Source organism: Pristiophorus japonicus, chromosome 12, assembly GCF_044704955.1.
Source record: "Pristiophorus japonicus isolate sPriJap1 chromosome 12, sPriJap1.hap1, whole genome shotgun sequence".
In the NCBI taxonomy this organism is placed as follows: Eukaryota; Metazoa; Chordata; class Chondrichthyes; family Pristiophoridae; genus Pristiophorus; species Pristiophorus japonicus.
Genome location: NC_091988.1, coordinates 30,687,273 through 30,714,314, shown reverse-complemented (window position 1 = coordinate 30,714,314; position 27,042 = coordinate 30,687,273). Strand labels below are relative to the sequence as shown.

The window sequence follows — 27,042 nt, the reverse complement described above, 5'->3', positions numbered from 1 at the left end:
TCTCCAATCTCCCTTCTCCAAAGTACTTGAACGTGTTGTCGTTTCCAAAATCTGTGCCCATCTTTCCCAGAGCTTCTTGCTAGAATCCCCCCAATCAGCCCTGCCACAATCCTGAAACTGCTCTTACCAAGGTCACAAATGACATCCTAATTGACTGCGACACAGGTAATCTAACCCTTCTCGTCCTTCTGGACCTGTCTGCAGCCTTTGACACAACTGACCATAAAATTCTGCTCCAACACCTCTTCACCATCAGCTGGGTGGGACTGCATTCGCCTGGTTTCATTCCTATCTTTCCAGCTGTAACCATAGAATCACCTGCAATGGCTTCCCTTCCCAATCCAGCACCGTCACCTCTGGTGTCCCCCAAGCATCTATCCTCAGCCTCCTATTTCTCATCTACATGCTGCCCCTCCATGACATCATCCAGCAACACAACGTGAGTTTTCACATATATGCTGATGATGCCCTCTCCTCCAACTGTTTCAAACCCCGAACCATCTCTTTGCTATCAGACTACTTGTCTGACATCCAGCGCTGGATGAATAGACTTAAGCTATTGTCTTTGGTTCACACCTCAAACTTCATTCCTTTTCCACTGATCCGATCTCTCTCTCCCTGGCAACTAAGGCTGACCAAGTCTTTTCACAACCTTGGTGTCATACCTGATCACGAATTGAGCTTCCTACCTCATATCTGTTCTATCACTAACACTGCCCATTTCCATCTTTGTAATATCATCTGTCTCCATCCTTACCTCAACTTATCTGCTACTGAAACCCTCATCCATTCCTTTATCACCTCTAGTCTTGACTAGTCCTGGCCAGCCTTCCTAGTTCTACCCACCATAAACTTGAGGTCATCCAAAACTCTGCATCCGAGCTAACTTGCACCAAGACCTGCCGAGCTCACTCATTTCTCTTGCTTGCTGACTGACACTGGCTCCTAGTTAAGCAACACCTCAATTTCAAATCTATTTCCTGGTTTTCAAATCCCTCCATGACCTCACCCCTCCCTATCTCAGTAATTTCCTCCAGCCCTGTAATCCCCTAGACTTCTGTGCTCTACCTATTCTGGCCTTTTGAATATCCCCGATTTCAAATATTCCACCATTGGCGGTCATGCCTTCAGTTGCCTAGCTCCTAAGCTCTGGAACTTCCTAAATCTCTCTGCCTCTCCACTTCCTTTAGGGAGCTGGGAGCTAAATTAAAAAGTAGGACCTCAAACGTAGTAATCTCGGGATTGCTCCCAGTGTCACGTGTTAGTCAGAGTAGGAATCACAGGATAGCTCAGATGAATACGTGGCTTGAGGAGTAGTGCAGAAGGGAGGGATTCAAATTCCTGGGACATTGGAACCGGTTCTGGGGGAGGTGGGACCAGTACAAACCAGACGGTCTGCACCTGGGCAGGACCGGAACCAATGTCCGAGGGGGAGTGTTTGCTAGTGCTGTTGGGGAGGGGTTAAGCTAATATGGCAGGGGGATGGGAACCAATGCAGGGAGATAGAGGGAAGTAGAATGGGGGCAGAAGCAAAAGATAGAAAGAAGAAAAGTAAAAGTGGATGGCAGAGAAACCCAAAACAAAAAGGGCCACATTACAGCAAAACTTTAAAGGGGCAAAGTGTATTAAAAAGACAAGCCTGAAGGCTCTGTGCCTCAATGCGAGGTGTATTCAGAATAAGGTGGACGAATTAACTGCGCACATAGCAGTTAACGGATATGATGTAATTGGCATCACGGAGACATGGCTCCAGGGTGACCAAGGCTGGGAACTCAACATCCAAGGGTATTCAACATTTAGGAAGGATAGACAGAAAGGAAAAGGAGGTGGGGTGGCATTGCTGGTTAAAGAGGAAATTAATGCAATAGCAAGGAAGGACATTAGCTTGGATGATGTGGAATCTGTATGGGTGGAGCTAAAGAATACCAAAGAGCAGAAAACGCTGGTGGGAGTTATGTACAGACCACCAAACAGTAGTAATGAGCATCAAACAGGAAATTAGGGATGCGTGCAATAAAGGTACAGCAGTTATCATGGGTGACTTTAATCTACATATTGACTGGGCTAACCAAACTGGTAGCAATGTGGTGGAGGTGGATTTCCTGGAGTGTATTGGGGATGGTTTTCTAGACCAATTATTGGGGATGGTTTTCTAGATAAATATGTCGAGGAACCAACTAGAGGGCTGGCCATCCTAAACTGGTTAATGGGTAATGAGAAAGGACTAATTAACAATCTTGTTGTGTGAGGCCCCTTGGGGAAGAGTGATCATAATATGGTAGAATTCTTTATTAAGAGGGAGAGTGGCACAGTTAATTCAGAGACTAGGGTCCTGAACTTGGGGAAAGGTAACTTCGATGGTATGAGATGTGAATTGGTTAGAATAGACTGGCGAGTGATACTTAAAGGGTTGATAGTGGATCGACAATGGCAAACATTTAAAGATCACATGGATGAACTTCAACAATTGCACATCCCTGTCTGGAGTAAAAATAAAACGGGGAAGGTGGCTCAACCGTGGCTAATTAGGAAAATTAAGAATAGTGTTAAATCCAAGGAAGAGGCATATAAATTGGCCAGAAAAAGCAGAAAACCTGAGGACTGGGAGAATTTTATAATACAGCAGAGGAGGACAAAGGATTTAATTAGGAGGGGGAAAATAAAATATGAGAGGAAGCTTGCTGGGAACATAAAAACTGACTGTAAAAGCTTCTATGGATATGTGAAGAGAAAAAGATTAGTGAAAACAAACGTAGGTCCCTGCAGTCAGATTCAGGTGAATTTATAACTGGGAACAAACAAATGGCGGACCAGTTAAACAAATACTTTGGTTCTGTTTTCACGAAGGAAGACACAAATAACCTTCCAGAAATACTAGGGGACCAAGGGTCTAGTGAGAAGGAGGAACTGAAGGATACCCTTATAAAGCGGGAAATTGATGGGATTGAAGGCCGATAAATCCCCAGGGCCTGATAGTCTGCATCCCAGAGTACTTAAGGAAGTGGCCATAGAATTAGTGGATGCATTGGTGATCATTTTCCTACAGTCTATCGACTCTGGATCAGTTCCAATGGACTGGAGGGTAGCTAATGTAACAGTACTGTTTAAAAAAGGAGGGAGAGAAAACTGGTAATTATAAACCAGTTAGCCTGGCATCAGTAGTGGGGAAAATGTTGGAATCAATTATTAAAGATGAAATAGCAGCACACTTGGAAAGCAATGACATGATCGGTCCAAGTCAGCATGGATTTATGAAAGGGAAATCATGCTTGACAAATCTTCTGGAATTTTTTGAGGAGGTAACTAGTAGAGTGGACAAGGGAGAACCAGTGGATGTGGTTTATTTGGACTTTCAAAAGGCTTTTGACAAGGTCCCACACAAGAGATTGGTGTGCAAAATCAAAGCACATAGTATTGGGGTAATGTACTGACGTGGATAGAGAACTGGTTGGCAGACAGGAAACAGAGTTAGGATAAACGGGTCCTTTTCAGAATGGCAGGCAGTGACTAGTGGAGTGCCGCAGGGCTCAGTGCTGGGACCGCAGCTCTTTACAATATACATTAATGATTTAGATGAAGGAATTGAGTGTTATATGTCCAAGTTTGCAGATGACACTAAACTGGGTGGCAGTGGAAGCTGTGAGGAGGATGTTAAAAGGCTGCAAGGTGACTTGGACAGGTTAGGTGAGTGGGCAAATGCATAGCAGATGCAGTATAATGTGGATAAATGTGAGGTTATCCACTTTGGGGGCAAAAACACGAAGGTAGAATATTATCTGAATGGCGGCAGATTAGGAAAGGAGGAGGTGCAACGAGACCTGGGTGTCGTGGTTCATCAGTCATTGAAAGTTGGCATGCAGGTACAGCAGGCGGTGAAGAAGGCAAATGGTATGTTGGCCTTCATAGCTAGGGGATTTGAGTATAGGAGCAGGGAGGTCTTACTGCAGTTGTACATTGCCTTAGTGAGGCCTCACCTGGAATATTGTGTTCAGTTTTGGTCTCCTAATCTGAGGAAGGACATTCTTGCTCGTGAGGGTGTGCAGCGAAGGTTCACCAGAGTGATTCCTGTGATGGCAGGACTGACATATGAGGAGAGACTGAATCAACTGGGCCTTTATACACTGGAGTTTAGAAGGATGAGAGGGGATCTCATAGAAACTTATGATTCTGACGGGGCTGGCCAGTTAGATGCGGGAAGAATGTTCCCGATGTTGGGGAAGTCCAGAACCAGGGTACACAGTCTAAAGATAAAGGGTAAGCCATTTAGGACTGAGATGAGGAGAAACTTCTTCACTCATTTGTTAACCTGTGGAATTCCCTACCGCAGAGAGTTATTGATGCTAATTCATTGGATATATTCAAGAGGGAGTTAGATATGGCCCTTACGGCTAAAGGGATCAAGGGGTATGGAGAGAAAGTAGGAAAGTGGTACTGAGGGAATGATCAGCCATGATCTTATTGAATGGTGGTGCAGGCTCGAGGGCCGAACGGCCTACTCCTGCATCTATTTTCTATGTTTCTTTTATGCAGGGTCACCTGGAGCCCCTTGTTGTCTCCACTATAGCTACAGCTGATGCTAAATGATGGCATAGAGTAAGGTACATTACCACTGCTCCAAAATCACAATTTGAAATCTCTTCTGTAAAGCTGGCTCATGGGTAGTCTGGGAGTTGAAGCGCAGTTATAATGCTTAGTTGCTAAATAAACCTGTACGGCTATCACTCAAGTACTCCCTTGTGGGAATCCTGGTAATTATAGCTGCTTGTAAATTCCTACGGTAAAGTGGCAGGCGATACATTTTAGGTTCTGGGTCTGATAACCATGGAATTAAAGCCCTGGTTTTTATTTTTTTAATTGTTTTGCATATGTAATAAAGGATGACAGATGTGTGCTAAACCCAAGACTTTTAATAGTGTCAATCCTGTACTGATAACTACCTGAATACAATGTACATTTCTCATGGCAAATAAGTGTTTATTATATATGGTGTCCACTGTGAAAAAAGTATAACCCAAAATCTTTGGCTCTCCAAATTCAACATTTCCATTTCAATTTACACTCTGGTTTCATCCATAACCGTAAACGGATGAAATGGGAGAATGCTTTGGCGAAAGTTATGCCTTCGGGAAATACTAGCAAAATAATGGTCAATATTTTGTTCTGATATTCCAAAGTCCATATCCCTATGAAGTGCATTCCATTCTGTCTCACTATCTATCTCTCCATCCTGTGGTACATATACATTGGAGTAGACAGAAGTTGGCCTGCTCTGGGTATATTCTGTTACAGCTAAATCCAAGTGCTCAAGATTCAAAAGATCCTGTTCTGTCCAGAGAACAGCTGCTGGGTGGTTCCAAGATGCTTCGGTTCTGGGTGTTGAGGTAGTTTGGTGATCTTCCAAAACATGGTCCAAACAGGTACAACTTTTGCAAAGAATACAAAAAAAAACACTTTTTAAAGGAATGCAAGCATCAATGAATGTGTGATTATGCAGTTTAACGTAAATGGCCTATTTGTAATATATATTTATAAACTGCCAATCCAATTGCAAAGTTACAATGTAAATTCCATTGATACTCTTTTGAAAGCACTGAAAATAATCCATCACTTTTTTTATATGACATTGAACTTTAAGTACAGATTATAATCTCTATAACATATTGGCCCAGATTTTCCTGTCAAAGTAAGGCTAACCGTTATTTATGTGTAAATCACACAGCAACTTCAGATGAGGGCAGGTGCGCAGTTAAATGCAAATATCCTAAAGTTGCAGTCTGAGATGTGCCGCTCTGCCGTTAGCTTTGTGAAAATGGCATCTTGCTGTCTAGCTCACCAGCAAAATGCATTGAACAGCTTGAAGTTTCCTGTATTTGTACCGTAGATACAAACTAAACTCGCCAGAGAAAGTTGGGGCTTGTCCATTTCAGTCTAAGTACCATTTTTAACAGGGTGCTAAGTGTTAAGTACTGCCAAACAACTTCTCTGTCACTGAAAATTAACTACTCCAGGTGTGGGTTCTCATTCAGCTATTAATTTTTATTGGAGATTTTTTAAATTATTTTTTTACTTTTACTGATTTTTTTTTCTCTCTCAATCTCGTCTTTCTTTCCCTCTTTCTTTTTCTGTACCTGATTTGACATTGAATTCACTATTCTAACTTATACTTTCTGGTTCAGGCAATGCGCTGTTTATTTCACAATCCTTCGATTTAAGGAGATACATTTCTTGCCCTGTTCACACACATCCCAGAAGCCCTGTAAAGGGAACAGTGCCCTTTCCATCTCCTATTTCCAGCAACTTCCAATGCACAATCTCATGGAAAGGTATAGTCTAATTAACAGTGGATGCCATTCGTTGACCAGCGAGTAAAATTCTGACGTGGGTCTCGCGTCCATTGGAAGCTACTTTTTTCCTGTTTGAGTTGCACTATTAAAATGTTTACAGTTAGTGGTATGATTCCCTGTCCTGTCTGTAGGTAGTGTTCTAATAGTATTTGCTATGTTAATCTGGTCAATGAGCTATCACAGCTATCTCACAGGACAAGATAGAGCTGTAGGGACTGGTACTGCATGCTCTGCGGAGAGTTGGTAAATACTTTTCAAAATTATGTAGTTGCTAAATATATATAGAAATAAGTTAATAACCACAATGACACTTTTTTTTAAAGAATTAAGTAATTGCTTTCAACTTTTAAATTTCTATCCTACCCGCCCCCCCCCCCCCAAGCTGGGTCGGTCTCCATCCCCGGTTGTTTTTTGGTGCTTGCCAAATGTCCTGAGGCCTGAAGGCCCACTTGCTGTCATGCTCCTGCAGTGGGAGCAATGGGGAACCCGGATGGGGTGAGGACAAAGATAAGCAATAAAAACCAACAGCGGAAGGAAGCCTGGTGATCGAGGAGGGACAGAACATGCTGAACAAAAGGAGAGTAACGAGCAGGATGGAGCCGAGTGGCAGCAAGGAGTAGCACTAGTGCAGCTAGACACAAGCTAGGAGAAAGACACGCGGCAGTGGGGCGGAACCCTGGTACTGCTGAGAAGAAGCAGATATCAAGCTGAGTATGATATAAACAAAATATATTTAACATTGCAGCCTCCATAACTGGAATCGGGCTTCAGCGGAACAGGCCAGCCAAAAAATAATTCAACTAGCAACAAAATTTGTATTCTGTAAGGACTTTTTCAAAACATTCTAACTGTCATTTCTTTGAAGCCTATCTCAAACTTATTTAATAACTCTTGGCTAGAACCTTAAATATCCACTATTTCTCAAGACCTGCTACCCCACTGATGCCCACTGGTCCGCTCCAGACAATTTCCTTCCTTCAACCACCAAATGATGCCCAAATACCAATTATCCCCGACACTGTCGACCCACCACCTAAATATCTCACTCCCTCGTCACCTTCCCTCTCTCTAGAACTTGCTACTTCTCCATACCGTTGTCAATTACTCATTACACTCATGCCTACTACCCTTTTCCCACACATTAGCCACTTAACAATTATTCTCCCACCTGAGTTCATACTATCCTATGACACTTCAGAAGAGATGTAAAGGCCTTAGAAAGGGTACAGAGAAGATTTACCAGGATGTTACTATGGATGAGGGACTTCAGTTATGAGGATAGGTTGGAAATATTAGGACTGTTCACCTTGGAATAGAGAAGGTTATGAGCTGACCTAATAGAGGTTATCAAGATGATGTGGGGTTTTGATTGTGTAGATAGAGAAAGACTGTTCCTTCTGGCAAGTGGGTTAATAACAAGAGGTCAGAGATTTAAAATCATTGGCAAAATATCTAGAGGGGAGATGAGATTTTTTTACTCCGCGTTGTCAGGATCTGGAACGCTGTACCTGAAAAGGTGGTGGAAGCTGATCCCATAAATAATTTTAAGAGAGTTGGATGGATATTTGAAGATGAGGAACTTGTGGGGGTGTGGGACTAAGTACGACTGTCCCTTCCAGAGCCAGCACAAGCACAACTGGCCGAATGGCCTCCCTCTGTTCTGTAAGTTTCCATGATTATATAATAGTATAATCTCACTATTTCAATATGATTTACAGTATTCCCCATCCCTCCCTGATCTACACAATTACCTCTCCTACCGCTTGACTACTTAATACTCTACATCAACTTCCCTAATCTTATTTCCTTTCCCAGCTATTCATTGGCCTTCCCAAACTACTCACTACCACACATTACCCCTTACTTCTCCAATCACCTAAACAGTCTTACACCCGATCCTCTCACTTACCATTATCAACACTACATCCTTTCCACTTCCTTATACATTCTTTCTTCCCAATACCCAACAGTAACATAGGGGTAGATCTGTTCATGATAACAGAATTACATGGAGCAATATGTAGCCACAGAGAGGATGGGTCATTGACTAATGAATGATTATATGCACTGAAAGTGAATTAGTTGGTAATAGAAACATAGAAATTTACAGCGCAGAAGGAGGCCATTTCGGCCCATTGTATCCGTGCCCCCCGACAAGGAGCCGCATGGCCCTCGGTCAACAGCCCTGAAGGTTAGATATAAACCTATGAACAATGGCAGAATGGTAAAGAGCACCTAGCCTAACCAGTCCACCCCACACATCTGCGACACCCCTTACACTCATTCTACACTTAACCTCAACTGGACCCATGTGATCTTCTGGGAGAGGCAAAAACCAGATAAAAAACAGAAAAAAAAATCTGGGAAAATTCCTCTCCGAGGTGGATAGAGGTGTACTGATGGATGTGGTCTATTTGAATTTCCAAAAGGCATTCAATAAGGTGCCACACAAAAGCCAACTGCAGAAGATAAAGCTATGCGGAGTCAGAGGAAATGTATTAGCATGGATAGAGAATTGGCTAACTAACAGAAAGCAGAGAGTCGGGACAAATGGGTTCTTTTCGGTTGGAAATCGGTGGTTAGTGGTGTGCCACAGGGATCGGTGCTGGGACCACAACTGTTTACAATATACAAAGATGACCTGGAAGAGGGGACAGAGTGTAGTGTAACAAAATTTGCAGATGACACAAAGATTAGTGGGAAAGCGGGTTGTGTAGAGGACACAGAGAGGCTGCAAAGAGATTTAGATAGGTTAAGCGAATGGGCTAAGGTTTGGCAGATGGAATACAATGTCGGAAAATGCGAGGTCATCCACCTTGGGGAAAAAAAAACAGTAAAAGGGAATATTATTTGAATGAGGAGAAATTACAACATGCTGCGATGCAGAGGGACCTGGGGGTCCTTGTGCATGAAACTCTTTTTGGAAAAAGGATGCGTCTCACTGTATTGGCCAGGCTGCACTGCAGCATCTATTCACAGGTGCGACCCAACTACTGACCAGCACGGGGGCTTTGACCTGCTCCGTTCCCGACCTGGGCCGGTTCACCCCTCTTCATCGGACCTGGTGATCCCAGGTTAACCGAGGACCACCATGTGGATACCGGTTTTAGTGTGGACACCCGATCGGCACAGGCGATAGCAGCCCAGAACTCCTGACCTCGAGCAATCCTGCAGTCTCAGCCTCCCAGCAGCGGGATCACAGGCACGCGCCACTGCACCCGGCAAATGTTTCATTCTTGTCAGGGAATTGAATTTGGGTCTCCCACGTACCAGGCAGGAATACTCACCACTGTACTAACTAGAAACTGATTGCATGAATCCCAAAAAGTTAGCTTGCAGGTGCAGCAGGTAATCAGGAAGGCGAATGGAATGTTGGCCTTCATTGCGAGAGGGATGGAGTACAAAAGCAGGGAGGTCCTGCTGCAACTGTACAGGATATTGGTGAGGCCGCACCTGGAGTACAGCGTGCAGTTTTGGTCACCTTACTTAAGGAAGGATATACTAGCTTTGGAGGGGGTACAGAGACGATTCACTAGGCTGATTCCAGAGATGAGGGGGTTACCTTATGATGATAGATTGAGTAGACTGGGTCTTTACTCGTTGGAGTTCAGAAGGATGAGGGGTGATCTTATAGAAACATTTAAAATCATGAAAGGGATAGACAAGATAGAGGCCGAGAGGTTGTTTCCTCTGGTAGGAGAGGCTAGAACTAGGGGGCGCAGCCTCAAAATACGGGGGAGCCAATTTAAAACCGAGTTGAGAAGGAATTTCTTCTCCCAGAGGGTTGTGAATCTGTGGAATTCTCTGCCCAAGGAAGCAGTTGAGGCTAGCTCATTGAATAAATTCAAATCACAGATAGATAGATTTTTAACCAATAAGGGAATTAAGGATTATGGGGAGCGGGCGGGTAAGTGGAGCTGAGTCCACGGCCAGATCAGCCATGATCTTGTTGAATGGCGGAGCAGGCTCGAGGGGCTAGATGGCCTACTCCTGTTACTAATTCTCATATTCTTATGACCCATTCAGGCCATCAAAACTAGTCCAAGGGATCACTCTAGCTGTATTCAATTCCCTGCAATACTTACCATTGTATCTGCGCCAGCCACCAAGAGGTTATCCAGTCTAATCCCAATTACTAGCTCTAGGTCCATAACCCTGCAGGTTACGGCACTTCCAAGTGCCCATCCAAGCACCTTTTAACTGTGGTGAGGGTTTTTGCATCCATCACCCTTCCAGGCAGCGAGTTCCAGATCCCCACAACCCTCTGCATGAAGAAGCCTTTCCCCCCTTCAAATCCCCACTGAACTTTCCACCAACCACCTTAAAACTAAGCCCCCTCGTAATTGACCCCTCCACCAATGGAAATAGGCTCTTGCTATCCACTATATCCAGGCCCTCAAAAGTTTGTACACCTTGATGAGGTCTCCTCTCAACCTCCTCTGTTCCAATGAGCACAGACCCAGCCTATCCAATCTGTCCTCATAACTAAGATTCTCCATTCCAGGCAGCATCCTAGTAAATCTCCTCTGCACCCTCTCTAGGGCAATCACGTCCTTCATATAATACGGCGACCAAAACTGCACGCAGTACTCTAGCTGTGGCCTAACCAGAGTATTATACCATTTAAGCGTAACCTCCCTGCTCTTGTATTCAATGCCTCGGCCAATAAAGGCAAGCATTCCATATGTCTTCTTAACCACCTGGCCTGCTACTTTCAGGGATCTGTGGACAAGCACTCCAAGGTCCCTTTGTTCATCTACACTATTAAGTGGCCTACTGCTTAATGTGTATACCTTTTCCTTATTAGCCCTCCCAAAGTGCATTATCTCACACTTCACTGAATTAAATTCTATTTGCCACTGCTCTACCCATCTAACGAGTAGATTGATATCCTCCTGCAGTCCAGGGCTTTCCTCTTCATTATCAACCACACAGCCAATTTTAGTGTCGTCTGCAAACTTCTTAATCATACTCCCTATATTCAAATCTAAATCGTTGATATATAACACAAAAAGCAAGGGACTCAGTACTGAGCCCTGCGGAACCCCACTGGAAACATCCTTCCAGTCACAAAAACATCCATTAACCATTACCCTTTGCTTCCTACCTCTGAGCCAATTTTGGATCCAACTTGCCACTTTGCCCTGGATCCCATGGGCTTTAATCTTCATGACCAGTCTACCATGTGGGACCCTATCAAAAGCTTTGCTAAAGTCCATATACACTACATCGTACACACTACCCTCATCGACCCTCCTGGTTACCTCCTCAAAAAAATCAATCTGGTTATTCAAACATGATCTTCCCTTAACAAATCCGTGCTTACTGTCCCTAATTAATCTTTGTCTTTCCAAATGTAGATTTATCCTGTCTTTCAGGATTTTTTCCAATAATTTTCCCACCATTGGGGTTAGGCTGACAGGCCTGTAATTACTCGGTCTATCCCTTTCTCCCTTCTTAAACAAGGGTACCACATCAGCAGTCCTCCAATCCTCCGGCATCATACCTGTTATATATGTAAACTTGTGTATGCTCTGTACAGCCACCAGAGGGTTCATCCCCTGGAGTCGCAAGGGATCCCATAATCCCTTGGGAGCACAAGTATTTAAGGAGGCCTCACAGGTTGGAGAGGCACTCTGGAGACCTGCAATAAAAGACTAAGGTCACACTTTACTTTGAGCTCACAGTGTTCAGTCTGACTCTTTCTTCATACATAACAATTGGCGACGAGATACAGTTAGCGAACCCAATGATGCAGAGAACAGTGGGCATCCTGGAGAAATTCTCAGCGGGAGATGATTGGGAAACCTTCGTGGAGCGACTCGACCAATACTTCGTGGCCAACGAGCTGGAAGGAGAAGCGAATGCTGCCAAACGAAGGGCGATTCTCCTCACCGTCTGCGGGGCACCAACTTATGGCCTCATGAAAAATCTGCTTGCTCCAGCGAAACCCACAGAGAGATTGTACAATGATTTGTGCACACTCGTCCAGGAGCATTTGAACCAGAAGGACAGCGTTCTGATGGCGAGGTACCGGTTCTACACCTACAAAAGGTCTGAAGGCCAGGAAGTGGCGAGTTATGTCGCCAAGCTAAGTCGCCTTGCAGGACATTGCGAATTTGAAGGTCATTTGGAGGACATGCTCAGAGACTTTTTCGCACTTCGCATTGGCCACGAAACAATACTTCACAAACTTTTGACTGTAGAAACCCCAACATTGAGTAAGGCATTAACGATAACCCAGGCGTTCATTGCCACCAGTGACAATACTAAGCAAATCTCAGCACACAAGTGCTGCCACAAGTACTGTGAACAAAATGGTGTTGTTTTCAAATCGCAACATACAAGGCAGGTCACACATGCCTGCAGCTGCACGTCCGCAGATGTCTCAGAGTCCACCATCAAGGGTGATGAATGCAAGGCCATTAACACCTTGTTGGTGCTGTGGGGGTGATCATCGTTTCCATTCATGCCGCTTCAAAGGGTACGTTTGCAAGGGTATGTTGATGGAACAATGGGACACCTCCAACATATGTGCAGGCGAGCTGCAAATCCTGTTAATCCTGCAAACCACCATGTTGCAGAGGAGGACAGATCCATGGCGGATCACGACGAACCAGAGCCTCAAACCGAGGAGGCAGAGGTACATGGGGTGCACACATTTACCACAAAGTGTCCCCGATAATGCTGAATGTTGAACTAAATGCACTACCAGTGTCAATGGAGCTAGACACAGGCGCAAGCCAGTCCATCATGAACAAAAAGACTTCCGAAAAATTGTGGTGCAGCAAGGCCTCAAGGCCAGTATTTTAACTCCAATTCGCATGAAACTAAGAACTTATACAAAGGAACTAATCGGCAGTGCTACTGTAAAGGTCTCCTACGATGGAGCGGTGCACAAGCTACCACTCTGGGTGGTACTGGGCGATGGTCCCACGCTGCTCGGCAGGAGCTAGCTGGGGAAGATACGCTGGAACTGGGATGATGTCCGAGCGCTCTTGCCCGCTGATGACACTTCGTGTGCCCAGGTCTTAAACAAGTTTCCTTCATTGTTCGAACCAGACATCTGGAAATTCCACGGAGCAAAAGTGCAGATCCACCTAATTCCGGGGGCGCGACCCATCCATCACAAGGCGAGAGCAGTACCGTACATGATGAGAGAAAGGGTAGAGATCGAGCTTGACTGACTGCAAAGAGAGGGCATCATTTCACCGATCGAATTCAACGAGTGGGCCAGTCCTATCGTCCTAGTCCTCAAGGGAGACGGCACCATCAGAATCTGTGGTGATTGCAAAGTAACTATCAATCGTTTCTCCCTGCAGAACCAATAGCTACAACCAAAGGCCGATGACCTTTTTGCAACACTGGCTGGAAGAAAGACGTTCACGAAGCTGGACTTGACTTCAGCCTACATGACTCAGGAGCTGGAGGAATCCTCAAAGGGCCTCACCTGCATCAACACACACAAAGATCTCTTCATTTATAACAGATGCCTGTTTGGAATTTGATTAGTGGCGGCGATATTCCAGAGAAATATAGAAAGCTTACTTAAGTCAGTCCCGTGCACGGTGGTCTTCCAGGACGACATCTTGGTTACAGGTCGGGACACAGTTGAGCATCTGCAAAACCTGGAGGAGGTTCTTAGTCGACTCAACCGTGTGGGGCTCAGGTTAAAATGCTCGAAGTGCGTTTTCCTGGCGCCTGAAGTGGAGTTCCTGGGGAGGAGGATCACGGCGGATGGCATCAGGCCCACCGATTCGAAGATGGAGGCAATTGAGAACGCACCGAGCCCACAGAACGTGACGGAGCTGCGATCGTTTCTAGAACTACTTTGGTAACTTCTTACCGGGTCTGGTAGAACCACTGCACGCCTTACTGCGTAAATAGGACGAATGGGTATGGAGCAAAAGCCAAGAAAAGGCCTTTGTAAAAGCTAGAAAATTGTTATGCTCAAACGAATTGCTTGTGTTGTATGATCCATGTAACCGTTTTGTACTAGCATGTGATGCGTCGTCATATGGTGTCGGGTGTGTATTGCAACAAGCTAATAATTTTCGGAAATTGCAATCAGTTGCTTATGCATCCAGGAGTCTGTCTAAGGTTGAGAGAGCCTACAGCATGATTGAAAAAGAACCGTTAGCATGAGTCCAAGGGGTAAAGAAAATGCATCAATATCTGATTGGGCTAAAATTTGAATTGGAAACTGACCATAAGCCACTGATATCCCTGTTTTCCGAGAGTAAGGGGATAAACACTGATGCATCGGCCCGCATCCACAGATGGGTGCTCACGTTGTCCGCATACAACTACGCCATCCGCCACAGGCCAGGCACAGAAAACTGTGCTGATGTTCTCAGTAGGCTGCCATTGCCCAGCACGGGGGTGGAAATGGCGCAGCCCTCAGATTTAGTCATGGTAATGGAAGCATTTGAGAGTGAGCCATCACCTGTCACAGCCCAACAGATTAAAACCTGGACGAGCCAGTCCCTAGTCCCTAGTTAAAAACTGTGTGCTTCACAGGAGCTGGTCCAGTGTCCCAGTGGAAATGCAGGAAGAGAGAAAGCCATTCCAGCGGCGCAAAGATGAAATGTCTATACAGGCAGACTGCCTTCTGTGGGGAAATCGGATAGTGGTTCCCAAGAAGGGCAGAGATGTAACACATGCTCGCAGCTAAGCAATGTACCCAGGGAGGCGCCACTAAGTTTATGGTCTTGGCCCTCCAAACCATGGTCTAGGGTCCATGTCGACTATGCAGGCCCGTTCTTGGGTAAAATGTTCCTTGTGGTTGTAGATGCGTATTCCAAATGGATTGAATGTGAGATAATGTCAGCAAGCACGTCCGCTGCCACCACAGAAAGCCTGCGGGCCATGTTTGCCATGCACGGCCTGCCCGATGTCCTCGTGAGCGACAACGGGCCATGTTTTACCAGTGTTGAGTTCAAAGAATTTATGACCCGCAATGGGACCAAACATGTTACATCTGCCCCGTTTAAACCAGCATCCAATGGTGAGGCAGAGAGAGCAGTGCAAACCATCAAGCAGGGCTTGAAGAGGGTAACAGAAGGCTCACTGCAGACACGCCTATCCCGAGTCCTGCTTAGCTACCGCACGAGACTCCACTCGCTCACCGGGATCCCACCTGTTGAACTGCTCATGAAAAGGGCACTTAAGACAAGGCTCTCGTTAGTTCACCCTGATCTACATGAACAGGTAGAGAGCAGGCGGCTTCAACACAGTCAATATCATGATAGCGCAAATGTGTCATGCGAGATTGAAATCAATGATCCTATATTTGTTGAATTATGGACAAGGTCCCAAGTGGCTTCCCGGCACTGTTGTGGCCAAAGAGGGGAGCAGGGTGTTTCGGGTCAAACTGTCAAATGGACTCATTCACTGGAAACACTTGGACCAAATCAACCTCAGATTCACGGACTATCCTGAGCAACCCACCTTGGACCCTACCTTCTTTGACCCCCCAACATACACACCAGTGGCAACCGACACCACGGTTGGCCACGAAGCAGAACCCATCATTCACAGCAACCCAGCAGAACTCACCACACAGGCAGCCAGCAAGGCCAGCTGCACAGCAGCCCAGCGAGGGCCCAACAGATGATTCACCAATACCAGCATTTACCCCAAGACAATCAACCAGGGCAAGAAGTGCCCCAGATCGACTCACCTTGTAAACAGTTACACTGTTGACTTTGTGGGGGGGGGGCCCATAATCACTTGGGAGCACAGGTATCTAAGAAGGCCTCACAGGTTGTAGAGGCACTTTGGAGACCTGCAATAAAAGACTAAGGTCACATTTTACTTTGAGCTCACAGTATTCAATCTGACTCTTTCTTCATACATAACAATACCCAAATCCAAAGAGGACTGGAAAATGATGGTCTAGGCCTCTGCTATTTCCTCTTTTATTTCGCTCAACAGCCTGGGATGCATTTCATCCGGGCCTGGGGACTTATCTACTTCAAAGCTGCTAAACCCCTTAATACCTCCTCTCTCACTATGTTTATTTCATCCAGAATTTCACACTCCTCCTCGATAGCAGTATCTGCATTGCCACTTCCCTTTGCAAAAACAGACACAAAGTATTCATTAAGAACCCTCCCAACATCATCCGCCTCCACACAAAGATTATCCTCATGGTCTCCAATAGGCCCTACCCTTTCTTTAGTTACCCTCTTGCTCTTAATATATTTATAGAATATCATTGGGTTTTCCTTAATTTTACGAGCCAAGAATTTTTCATGTTCTCTCTTAGCATTCCTAATATCCTTTTTAATTTTACCTTTTAACTTTCTATATTCCTCCAAAGATTCTATAGTATTTAGCTGTCAGTATATGACATAAGCTTCCCTTTTTTCCTTTATCCTCTCCTGTAAGTCCCTAGACATCCCGGGGGCTCTAGAATTGTTATTCCCACCCTTTTTCTTTAAGGGAACATATTTGGCCTGAGCCTTCTGGATCTCCTCCTTCAATGCCTCCCACTGTTCCGACACTGATTTACCCACAAGTAGCCGTTTCCAGTCCACTGTGGCCAAATCACTCCTCAACTTAGGAAAGTTAGCTTTTCCCCAATTTGGGACTTTTATTCCAGGCCTATCCTTGTCCTTATCCATAACTAACTTGAATCTGATTGAATTATGGTCACTGGCACCCAAGTGCTCTCCCACTAATACCCCTTCAACCTACCCAGCTTCATTCCCAAAACTAAATCCAAAACCGCCCCCTCTCGTGTTGGGCTTGTTACATACTGTCTAAAAAAGTTCTCTTGAATGCATTTTAAGAATTCCGCACCCTCTATACCATTCACACTAAATTTGTCCCAATCAATATTAGGATAGTTAAAATCCCCTACTATTACTGCCCTATGGTTTTTGGACTTCACAGCAATTTGCCTACACTGTCTCATCATCATCATCATAGGCAGTCCCTCGAAACGAGGATGACTTGCTTCCACGCCAAAAAAGGCTGCGTTCACAGCTGCTTCAATGAAGGACCTAATATTCCAGGTCCTGAACTACATTCTGAGGGGTGGATGATGCCTGTGCGTGGATTTTTTTTTAACGTGGGATGGCCATTGCTCACCAGCCACCACACGGGCTTGACGGAGCTAGGTCTTGGTCCAGTGGCAAGGGTTATCCAAGACGACTGGAGACCAGCTCTGTAACAAGAAAAAAAACTGCAAATGCTGGAAATCTGAAATATAAAAAACAAAACAAATATACAAGTCCAGCAGCATCTGTAAAGAGAAACAACAGAGTAAAGTTTCAAGCGTGTAAGCTGCTACAAAAAAAACAGGACGACATTCCAAAATGTGAACCCGTTTTTCGCCTTACAGTACTCACGTGCCTACTGTGTATTTCCCGCATTTTCTAATTGTTAATACATTGGACTGAGCCGAAGACAGTGTGCTTAGCCTTCCTAAATCTGAGAGTTTGTAACCTCCATTCCAATTATTTCATATAACTTTTCTTTTACTTGTGTTAAAGCTTCATGGCCAGACAATTATTTTTGCTCAATAATTAAATATCAAAGAAAGAGTTTATTAATCAAAATCACATTGGTAATTCATTAAACCTTTTTTCTAAAAATGAAGTTTCGCCTCTGCTCGACCAGCTTAATCTCTCACAAGATCACTGCATAAATCTAATAAAGTGTAATCTACACTCATTTATTTTGCTTTATTCAACTAAGTATTGATTTGTGTTTAAACCATAGCAACTTGTGGGTATGGTAGCATAGTGGTTATGTTGCTGGACTATTGATCCAGAGGCTTGGACTAATCATCTGGATGACATGAGTTCAAATTCCACTGCAGCAACTAGGGAATTTAAATTCAATTAATTAAATAAATCTGGAATATCTGTAATGGTGACCATAAAACTATCAGATTGTTGCAAAAACCCATTTAGGGAAGGAAATCTTCTGGCCTACATGTGACTCCAGACCCACTGTAATGTGGTTGACTCTTAACCACCCTCTGAAATGGCCTAGCAAGCCACTCATCAACACCTTCTCAAGAGCAATTAGGGATGGGCAATAAATGCTGGCTTTGCCAACATCCCATGAATGAATTTTTAAAAAACAAAGTGGGGAGGTAACCGAAGGATTGAGGACACAAGAAGGAAAAATCCTGAAACAATGCCATTACATGTTTTTTGGGAATTCAAGCCAGATGAGATCCATTCTAAAATGTAGAAGAATATGGGTAAGGCTCTGGTTAGTATTTTAGGAACTCTATAATTACAGGGGCTCTATCTGGGGACGGAAGGATAACCAATGTCTTCCTGAATAGTAATTATGACAACAATTACGGAATTAAGGATTAGTGAGTGTAACATTAATGGTGGGGAAAATGTGCACAAACATTTTCCAGATGCTCCCAATGCTCATTTAAGAAGCACAGAAGATTTATGGAGTATTTGATGGTGCTTCACAAGACATGGTTCACTGGTATCTGCATGCTTTCTGCAAGAAGTTTAGTGGATTAGGGCAATCAAATGGGTATCATTTACTTGGATTTTAAGAAAACATTTGATAAAATTTTGTACTGGAAGTTTCTAAAGAAAACCACGACTCATAAAATTGATGTGCTATTTGATTTGATATCCTATTCATCACCGAGACTGCATATTTTCATCTCTCCCATTACCTCACCACCACCACAAAAAACCCTCATCCACATCTTCACCTCCATGCTTGGATTCTCCGATGCTCTCTTTGCCAGTCTCTGGAGTTAAAAATAACTCAACTAAGCATCTGGAAGCCACATCCTATAAGAATTAATAGCAAGAGTAGACCGAATGGCCCCCCGAACCTGCTCCACCAGTCATTAAGATCATGGCTGATCTTCAAATTCAACTCTACTTTCCCACCCGATCCCCATATCCCTTGATTCCCCTAGAGTCCAAAAATCTATCTATCTCAGCCTTGAATATACCAACAATTCACAACCCTCCAAGTGAAGAAATTCTTCCTCATTTAAGTCTTAAATAGCCAACCCCTTATTCTGAGACTATGCCCCCTAGTTCTAGACTCTCCAGCCAGGGGAAACAACCTCTCAGCATCTACCTGGCAATCCCCCTCAGAATCTTATATATTTCAATGAGATCACCTCTTATTCTTCTAAATTCCAGAGAGTATAGGCTCAATCTACTCGCTCTCTCCTCATAGGCAACCCTCTCATCCCAGGAATCAATCTAGTGAACCTTCATTGCACCTCCTCTAAGGCATGTACCGGTATGTCCTTTCTCAGATAAAAAGACCTAAACTGTGTCCAGTACTCCATAATCAGTCCAGCTCCACTATTGCGGAGCGCCCCCCCACCCCCCACCCCATCACCACCACCACCACAACACACACATTTAATTTAAAATCCTTTTCCTCGTTTACAAATCCACAGCCTCACCCCTCCCTACCTCTACATCCTTGCATACCAGCCCACGGTCCTCTTCTTCTGATGCTGGCTTGCTTTGGGTTCTCTGATCTCTCTGCTTGATCTTTAGAGCACAGCCTTCCGATGTCTCTGTCCCACTCTTTGGAACATTCAACCTATGCCCTTCCAAACTTGCTGCCATTCTTTACTCCCTCCCTCTCCACCCCCATCAAAGCCTCCACAAACGTTTTAATGCTGATCGGGATCCAGTTTTGCCATTGTGTAATTTTACTACATTACATATCCTATATAAATGGTTCTTGATACTGCACTGAAAATTTCAGGAAGCAATTTTCAGTATTCGTCGAAGACTTCTGCTGCATTGGAGTCTGCCTGTTTATATTGTGAGGTGGAATTCAGTAAAGCAGAATAACACAGAAACAACCGCATGATCAAAATATTCCTCTATAGTTTTGAAGTTGCATTTCTCAACTTTGCTTCTGGTTGCTATATCTAGCCTAATAGCTGGAGAATGAGTATATAGGTTAGCAAGCAAAAACGCATTGTTTAGGCAGACTGCCAGTGACTGGAGATTTAAAATTAACACGACTCACGTAAGATTAGAGATGGATATTGAATATTCCAGCAAACAGCAGTTAATGCCTTTTACAGTTTGAAAAATAGAACTAAAGATTGCAAAGATAGATATAGATGTTTAAATAATCCATGCAATTTGATGTTTCCAATGCTGCAGGTACCATGGATGTGTGCATGCACTTGGTCAGGTCAAACAATATGGATTTTACAGTTGAATCAAAATTCTGGAGTACTACTTAATGAGGAAAGATTACCAAGCATGGTTCAACCACTACCTATGATATGTCCTTACTACACAGTATAAATGCACACGAGGCCCATGCTTGAGAGAAGGTCAGTCTGTGACCTGTCCTTTATTCCTTAGCACTCAAGTGATGAAGGTGGGTGGAGCTTCCCCTTTTATACCTGAAGATCCAGGTTAGGAGTGTCTCCCACCTAGTGGTCAGTGCTCTCACGATGTACAACTTAGGTCAATTTATACATGGGTTACAATGCTGGTTGAATACATTACATCACCTCCCCCCCCAAAGTCTTATTGGGATCACAGGTTGAGTCTCTCTGGTGATTTACGCTCCCTTGTAGAGCGCCCGAGTTGGGGCTCCGGTTGTTGGGCGCTGGCCTGAGTGTCTGCTGTTTGCAGTGCCTCAGGCCTGTCCGGACTGCCCACAGTGACTGGGCTCTCCTCCCTTTGGTTCCGGTGTTCGGTCATCTGTGGTGGAGTGAACTCTATATCGTGTTCTTCCTCTGCTTCTTCTATGGGGTTGCTGAACCTCCTTTTTGTTTGATCCACATGTTTGCGGCAGATTTGACCATTGGTAAGTTTAACTACCAGAATCCTATTTCCCTCTTTGGCAACCACAGTGCCTGCGAGCCATTTGGGCCCTGCAGCGTAGTTGAGGACAAAAACAGGATCATTTACATCAATACATTGCGCCCTCGCATTCCTGTCATGGTAGTGATATTGTGACTGGCGCCTGCTCGCGACAATTTCTTTCATGGTGGGGTGTTTCAGGGATAATCGGGTTTTGAGCGTCCTTTTCATTAGTAGCTCTGCGGGTGGAACCCCTGTGAGCGAGTGTGGTCGGGATCTATAGGCCAACAGGAGGCGTGATAAGCGGGTTTGTAGGGAACCCCCTTGGAATCTGAGCATCCCCTGTTTGATTATCTGCACTGCTCGTTCTGCCTGGCCGTTTGAGGCCGGCTTGAACGGTGCCGTTCTAACATGGTTAATTCCATTGCCTGCCATGAAGTCCTGGAATTCAGTGCTTGTGAAGCACGGGCCATTGTCGCTGACCAAGATGTCCGGTAGACCGTGGGCGGCGAACATTGCCCGTAGACTTTCTACCATGGCAGAGGATGTGCTTGAATTTAAAATGTCACACTTGATCCATTTGGAGTAGGCGTCTACTACAACCAAAAACATTTTCCCCATGAAAGGACCTGCGTAGTCCACATGGATGCGTGACCAAGGCTTGGCGGGCCATGGCCAGGGGCTAAGGGGGGCTTCCCTGGGTGCATGGCCCAGCTGGGCACACGTGTTGCACCTGCGAACACAAAGTTCCAGATCTGCGTCTATCTCTGGCCACCAAACGTGTGACCTGGCAATTGCCTTCATCGTGACAATGCCCAGGTGCCCATTGTGGAGTTCTCTGATGAACACCTCTCTCCCATCTGGGGCATGACTATGCGGTTTCCCCACAGTGGGCAATCGGCCTGAATTGAGAGTTCATCCTTGCGCCTGTGAAATGGTTTAAATTTCTCAGGGCATGCCCTGTACATGGCTGCCCAGTCCCCATTCAGGACACATTTCTTGACTAGAGACAATAGCGGGTCTCTATTTGTCCAGACTTTAATCTGGCGGGCTGTCACGGGTGAGCCTTCGCTTCCGAAAGCTTCAACAGCCATGACCATCTCAGCACCATGCTCGGTAGCCCCCTCAGTGGTGGCTAGTGGGAGCCTGCTGAGTGCATCAGCGCAGTTTTCGGTGCCCGGTCTGTGCCGAATTGTGTAGTCATAGGCAGCTAACATGAGTGCCCACCTCTGTATGCGGGCCGATGCGTTTGCATTTATGGCCTTGTTGTTGGCCAAAAGGGACGTTAGGGGTTTGTGATCTGTCTCCAGCTCAAATTTCCTGCCAAACAGGTACTGGTGCATTTTCTTTACCGCATATACACATGCGAGCACCTCCTTTTCTACCATCCCGTAGCCCCTTTCTGCCTGGGACAGACTCCTGGAGGCATAAGCTACCGGCTGTAACTGACCCTTGGCATTGACATGCTGCAACACACACCCGACACCATAGGACGACGCATCGCATGTTAACACAAGTTTCTTACATGGGTCATATAGCGTTAACAGATTGTTGGAACATAACAAATTGCGTGCTCTATTAAAAGCCCTTTCCTGGCTGTCCCCCCAGACCCATTCACGACCTTTGCGTAGGAGCACGTGGAGCGGCTCTAGCAGCGTGCTCAATTTGGGAAGAAAGTTACCAAAATAGTTCAGGAGCCCCAGGAACGAACGCAGCTCCGTCGTGTTACGGGGTCTGGGTGCTCTCTGGATTGCTTCTGTCTTGGATGCAGTAGGGCTGATCCCGTCTGCTGCTACCCTCATCCCCAGGAATTCTACCTCTGGAGCTAGGAAGATGCACTTCGCCTTTTTCAGTCGCAGACCTACCCGGTCCAGTCTGCGTAGCACCTCCTCCAGGTTGTGGAGGTGTTCTTCAGTATCGTAACCCGTAATGAGGATGTCGTCCTGAAAAACCACCGTCCCTGGAATCGACTTGAGGAGGCTTTCCATATTTCGTTGGAAGATCGCGGCGGCCGAGCGAATCCCGAACGGATTGTACTCAAACAACCCCTTGTGTGTCGTGATGGTGGTCAGCTTCTTCGACTCACTCGCCAGCTCCTGGGTCATGTAAGCTGAGGTCAGGTCCAATTTTGAAAAAAGTTTGCCACCGGATAGCGTCGCAAAGAGGTCCTCCGCTCTTGGTAGCGGGTACTGGTCTTGAAGTGACACCCGATTGATGGTGGCCTTGTAATCGCCACATATCCTGACCGACCCATCCGCCTTGAGCACCGGCACAATCGGGCTCGCCCAGTCACTGAATTAGACTGGCGAGATGATGCCTTCCCTCAACAGGCGGTCCAATTCGCCTTCTATCTTTTCCCGCATCACGTACGGCACCGCTCTGGTCTTGTGGTGTACTGGTCTGGCGTCCGGGGTTTATGTGAATCACTACCTTGGCCCCCATGAAAGTGCCAATGCCAGGTTGAAATAATGAGTCAAATTTGTCCAGGACCTGTGAGCATGATACTCGCTCCACAGAGGAAATTGCATTGACAACGCCCCATTTCCAGTTCATGACAGCAAGCCAACTCCTCCCCAGTAGTGCGGGACCGTCCACTGGGACAATCCAGAGTGGCAACCTGTTCTCCGAATCTTTGTGGGTCATGACTTCCGTGGCGCTGCCTAGCACCGGAATGATCTGCTTTGTGTAAGTCCGTAGCTGTGCGTCAATCGGCAATAATTTTGGCCTCCTGGCCTTGGATGCCCACAACTTTTCGAACTGTTTGATACCCATCAGGGACTGGCTGCCACCCGTGTCTAACTCCATTGATACTGGGATCCCATCCTCGTCGCCATTGATACGTCCTTACTACACAGTATAAATGCACACGAGGCCCATGGTTGAGAGAAGGTCAGTCCTTTATTCCTTAGCACTCAAGTGATGAAGGTGGGTGGAGCTTCCCCTTTTATACCTGAAGGTCCAGGTTAGGAGTGTCTCCCACCTAGTGGTCAGTGTTCTCATGGTGCACAACTTAGGTCATTTTATACATGGGTTACAATGCTGGTTGAATACATGACAACCTATGTATAATTTTCCAAGACATTGAGTCAACCACACCACTCAATTTCCTGAAGTTAGTAGCGATAATAAAACTCTGAACTTTCTTCCTCACCCTTAAATCCCAGGGTTCGTAGACACCTTCTTGGGATTCCCTATGAGTTCATAAACTGCACCCCTGGGATCACAGTGTCAGAGGAAGCCATGTTTGAATTTGAGACTTTGTGAAAAATTGAAAGTAGAAATGGTGCCCACTTAAGACATATATTTGAGTGCATACAAGAAGTTGCTTCAAAGGACATGTATTGATAAAGGCTAACACTAAATATTGGGTGGGGTACAGTTTTGGAAAATCTGCAAAGATTAAAGACCTCTTAGCGGATTCATGAGAGCTGCCCTTTGGTAAGGCTCCACAAGACAATATTGCTATGAGTAAAACATTAGCAATTATCATTGGTCTGAAAATATTTCACACAGGGCATTTATAGCTGGGCAAGAGATGAGTCTTTCAAGAATGGGCTCGAGCACACTTTGGGTACAGTGTGTGATATGTGGAGACATGAAAAATTGGGGAAAATGGGTATATTTCATAACCTCAAATTTGTTGAAAGACTTACCTAAGGGAATTATTGATCATAGTCGGGTAGCTGGAAAAATGGGAAATATGTTGATTGCCGTGGCGACAGGCTATTTTACTGTTTCTCCTACGTCTCTTCACTGGCTCCTTTTCCCTTTCATTTTTAATAGCCTGTCTTTCCAAGAGAGTGTTCAGCTTTCTAAAACAAAATGACAAAGAGCCATTATTAATGAACATTGGCACTGTATGCATTAGAAAAGCACTCATTCTGGGCTCAATTTTCCCCAATGCCGTTTTTTGGCGTATTACAAGAGTTACGCCCGTTTTTTTGGCCCCAACTACTGCAAAAAAAAACTTGCAAGTTTTCCCGTTCTAATTTTTTTAATTGGTGCTGCGCAGCCTGTCCTTTAGCTTCGGTGGGGTGGAGCCTAATGTCTGCGCTGAAAAAACGATGCCCCCACAACCAGCACCCCCGCCACTGCCCCCCCACCCCCACACCTTTCTGCGCATGCGCAAAAAAAAAATGATGTTTTTTACCTGACTGCAATGGGCGCACATGCCCAGTATACCTCCTAGTCTGCATTCGGCCATTTTTAAAGAGACAGTTGTGGGTTCTTAGTGGAAAAATCAGAGCTGCAATAAGCAACGTGGCTCACGGACCAAGAATTTCTCACAGGATGAAGTGGAGGCACTGGTTACTGAAATTGAGGCCAGATGACATGAGCTGGATACCAGCAGAGGTCACATAAAAGTTTCACCAAAAGAAATGAAGAAACGCTGGAACCAACTTGCAGAAGATTACTGTGCAATGGTGAGGTCTGGAGGCCAGTGCAAAAAGAAGTGGCAGGACCTTGGTCAAGTAGTTAGTGTAAGTAATATTTTCATTTATTCACTGGAATTGCAATTGTAAATGTGACTATCTGTATGTCCCACCCAGCAGAAATACACCCTCTCTTAAAAAGTTATATTTTCATCTTTGCAGAAGAAGGTGGCACACAACAAAAGGGAAAGAACTCGAACAGGAGGAGGCCCGGCAAATCTACATGCACTGACACCCTTGGAACACAGGGTCGCTGCTTTGATGGGTCCTGCCTGGAGAAAAGCAATCACCACTGCACAAGCTGGGCCCACACTCGAGGGAGAGGGTAAGTCCTGCAAATTCCACAGTCTGGCTTTGCTAAAAGTCAAGTACTGCGCGGGCTAGCCATGCTTCGGTTCATGGGGATGTCTCCATCAGCTACGCTTCGATTGATGCAATGTGCTATCATTCATCGTGGTCCTTCAATATGAGCCTGCTGCCTGCGCTGTGCTGTGTGTGCCTACTCATGCCACCCACCCTGCCCCCTCCTCTGCTGCTAACCATTTGTCTGTTCTGTTATATTTTGCAGAACTTGAGGCCAACCCTGATGAGGCTGAAGCCGATGCAGAAGAAGATTCAGACGCGACGAGCCTGAAGAGGAGAACATCTTCCAATCCCACCTTCCAGACCAAGAGCATGGGGGTGAGGGTGAGGGGCAAGGGAGGGGAGGATGAAGCCACCACTGTTGTACTCACTCTGAGGAGGTGCTGGTGCTGCCCATTGAGGTGCCAGCCCTTTTCCTGAGTGGTACGAGTGTTGGGGCATTCCATGATTTCTCACAGTCCGAGGCTGGGGGTTCCAGTGGGATGCAGCAAGCCACACCCAGGGCCCCACCGTCCGAGGCTGCGGGTCCCAGTGGGTTGCAGCAAGTCACACTCAGTGAGGAGGGGAAGGAGAACTCGACAGCGTTTTTCTGAGGTGCAGGATCTAACAGATGTGGTTCAGATAATGGCAATGAGTGCAGAGAGCACTGACCTTACCCGATCACTCCTGGACACCATCAGTGGGGTGGGTGATGAGGTAGCGGGACTGTCGGGAGAAGTAACAACACTCTCACGAGAAACGGGGAAGTAACAATACTCTCGCGAGAAATGGGAACACTGTCCGGGCACATGAGGGAGGGAATGTTGCAGGTAGCTGAGACACTGTCAGGGCACATGAGGGAGGGAATGTTGGAGTTAGCTGCTGCAATAAGGGAACACGCCCAGACCCCGCAGCCATTACATAATCAACTGCCAATCCCACTCCAATCCCCAGACCAGCCTCTGAAAAGGCCCAAGCCTGACCTTCCACATTACCGCCTGCCCATGCCCCCCTATCAAGAAGTGAGCATTACCCGAAATGTTCGAAAGAATAAGCTTGGTACCAACCCGCGTAATGCTGCGCCACCACCTGCAGTCCAAGAAGTCACCAAGACCAAGCGCAGCGGGT

The 27,042-nt window shown here is 45.7% G+C and overlaps 1 protein-coding gene across 2 annotated transcripts in view; it reads right to left on the bottom strand.

Annotated features, from left to right (window-relative positions):
• Window positions 1–4,926: 4,926 nt before the first annotated feature.
• LOC139276710 (uncharacterized) overlaps window positions 4,927–27,042 on the bottom strand; it is a 46,054-nt gene continuing 23,938 nt past the window's right edge. For both annotated transcript variants that reach the window (XM_070894693.1, XM_070894694.1), the window contains exons 6-7: window positions 24,793–24,951; window positions 4,927–5,423 (exon numbers count right to left, since the gene is read on the bottom strand). In XM_070894693.1, the coding sequence (XP_070750794.1) occupies window positions 5,054–5,423; window positions 24,793–24,951 (529 nt within the window). In that variant the 3' untranslated portion in view covers window positions 4,927–5,053. The remainder of the gene's footprint in view (window positions 5,424–24,792; window positions 24,952–27,042) is intronic.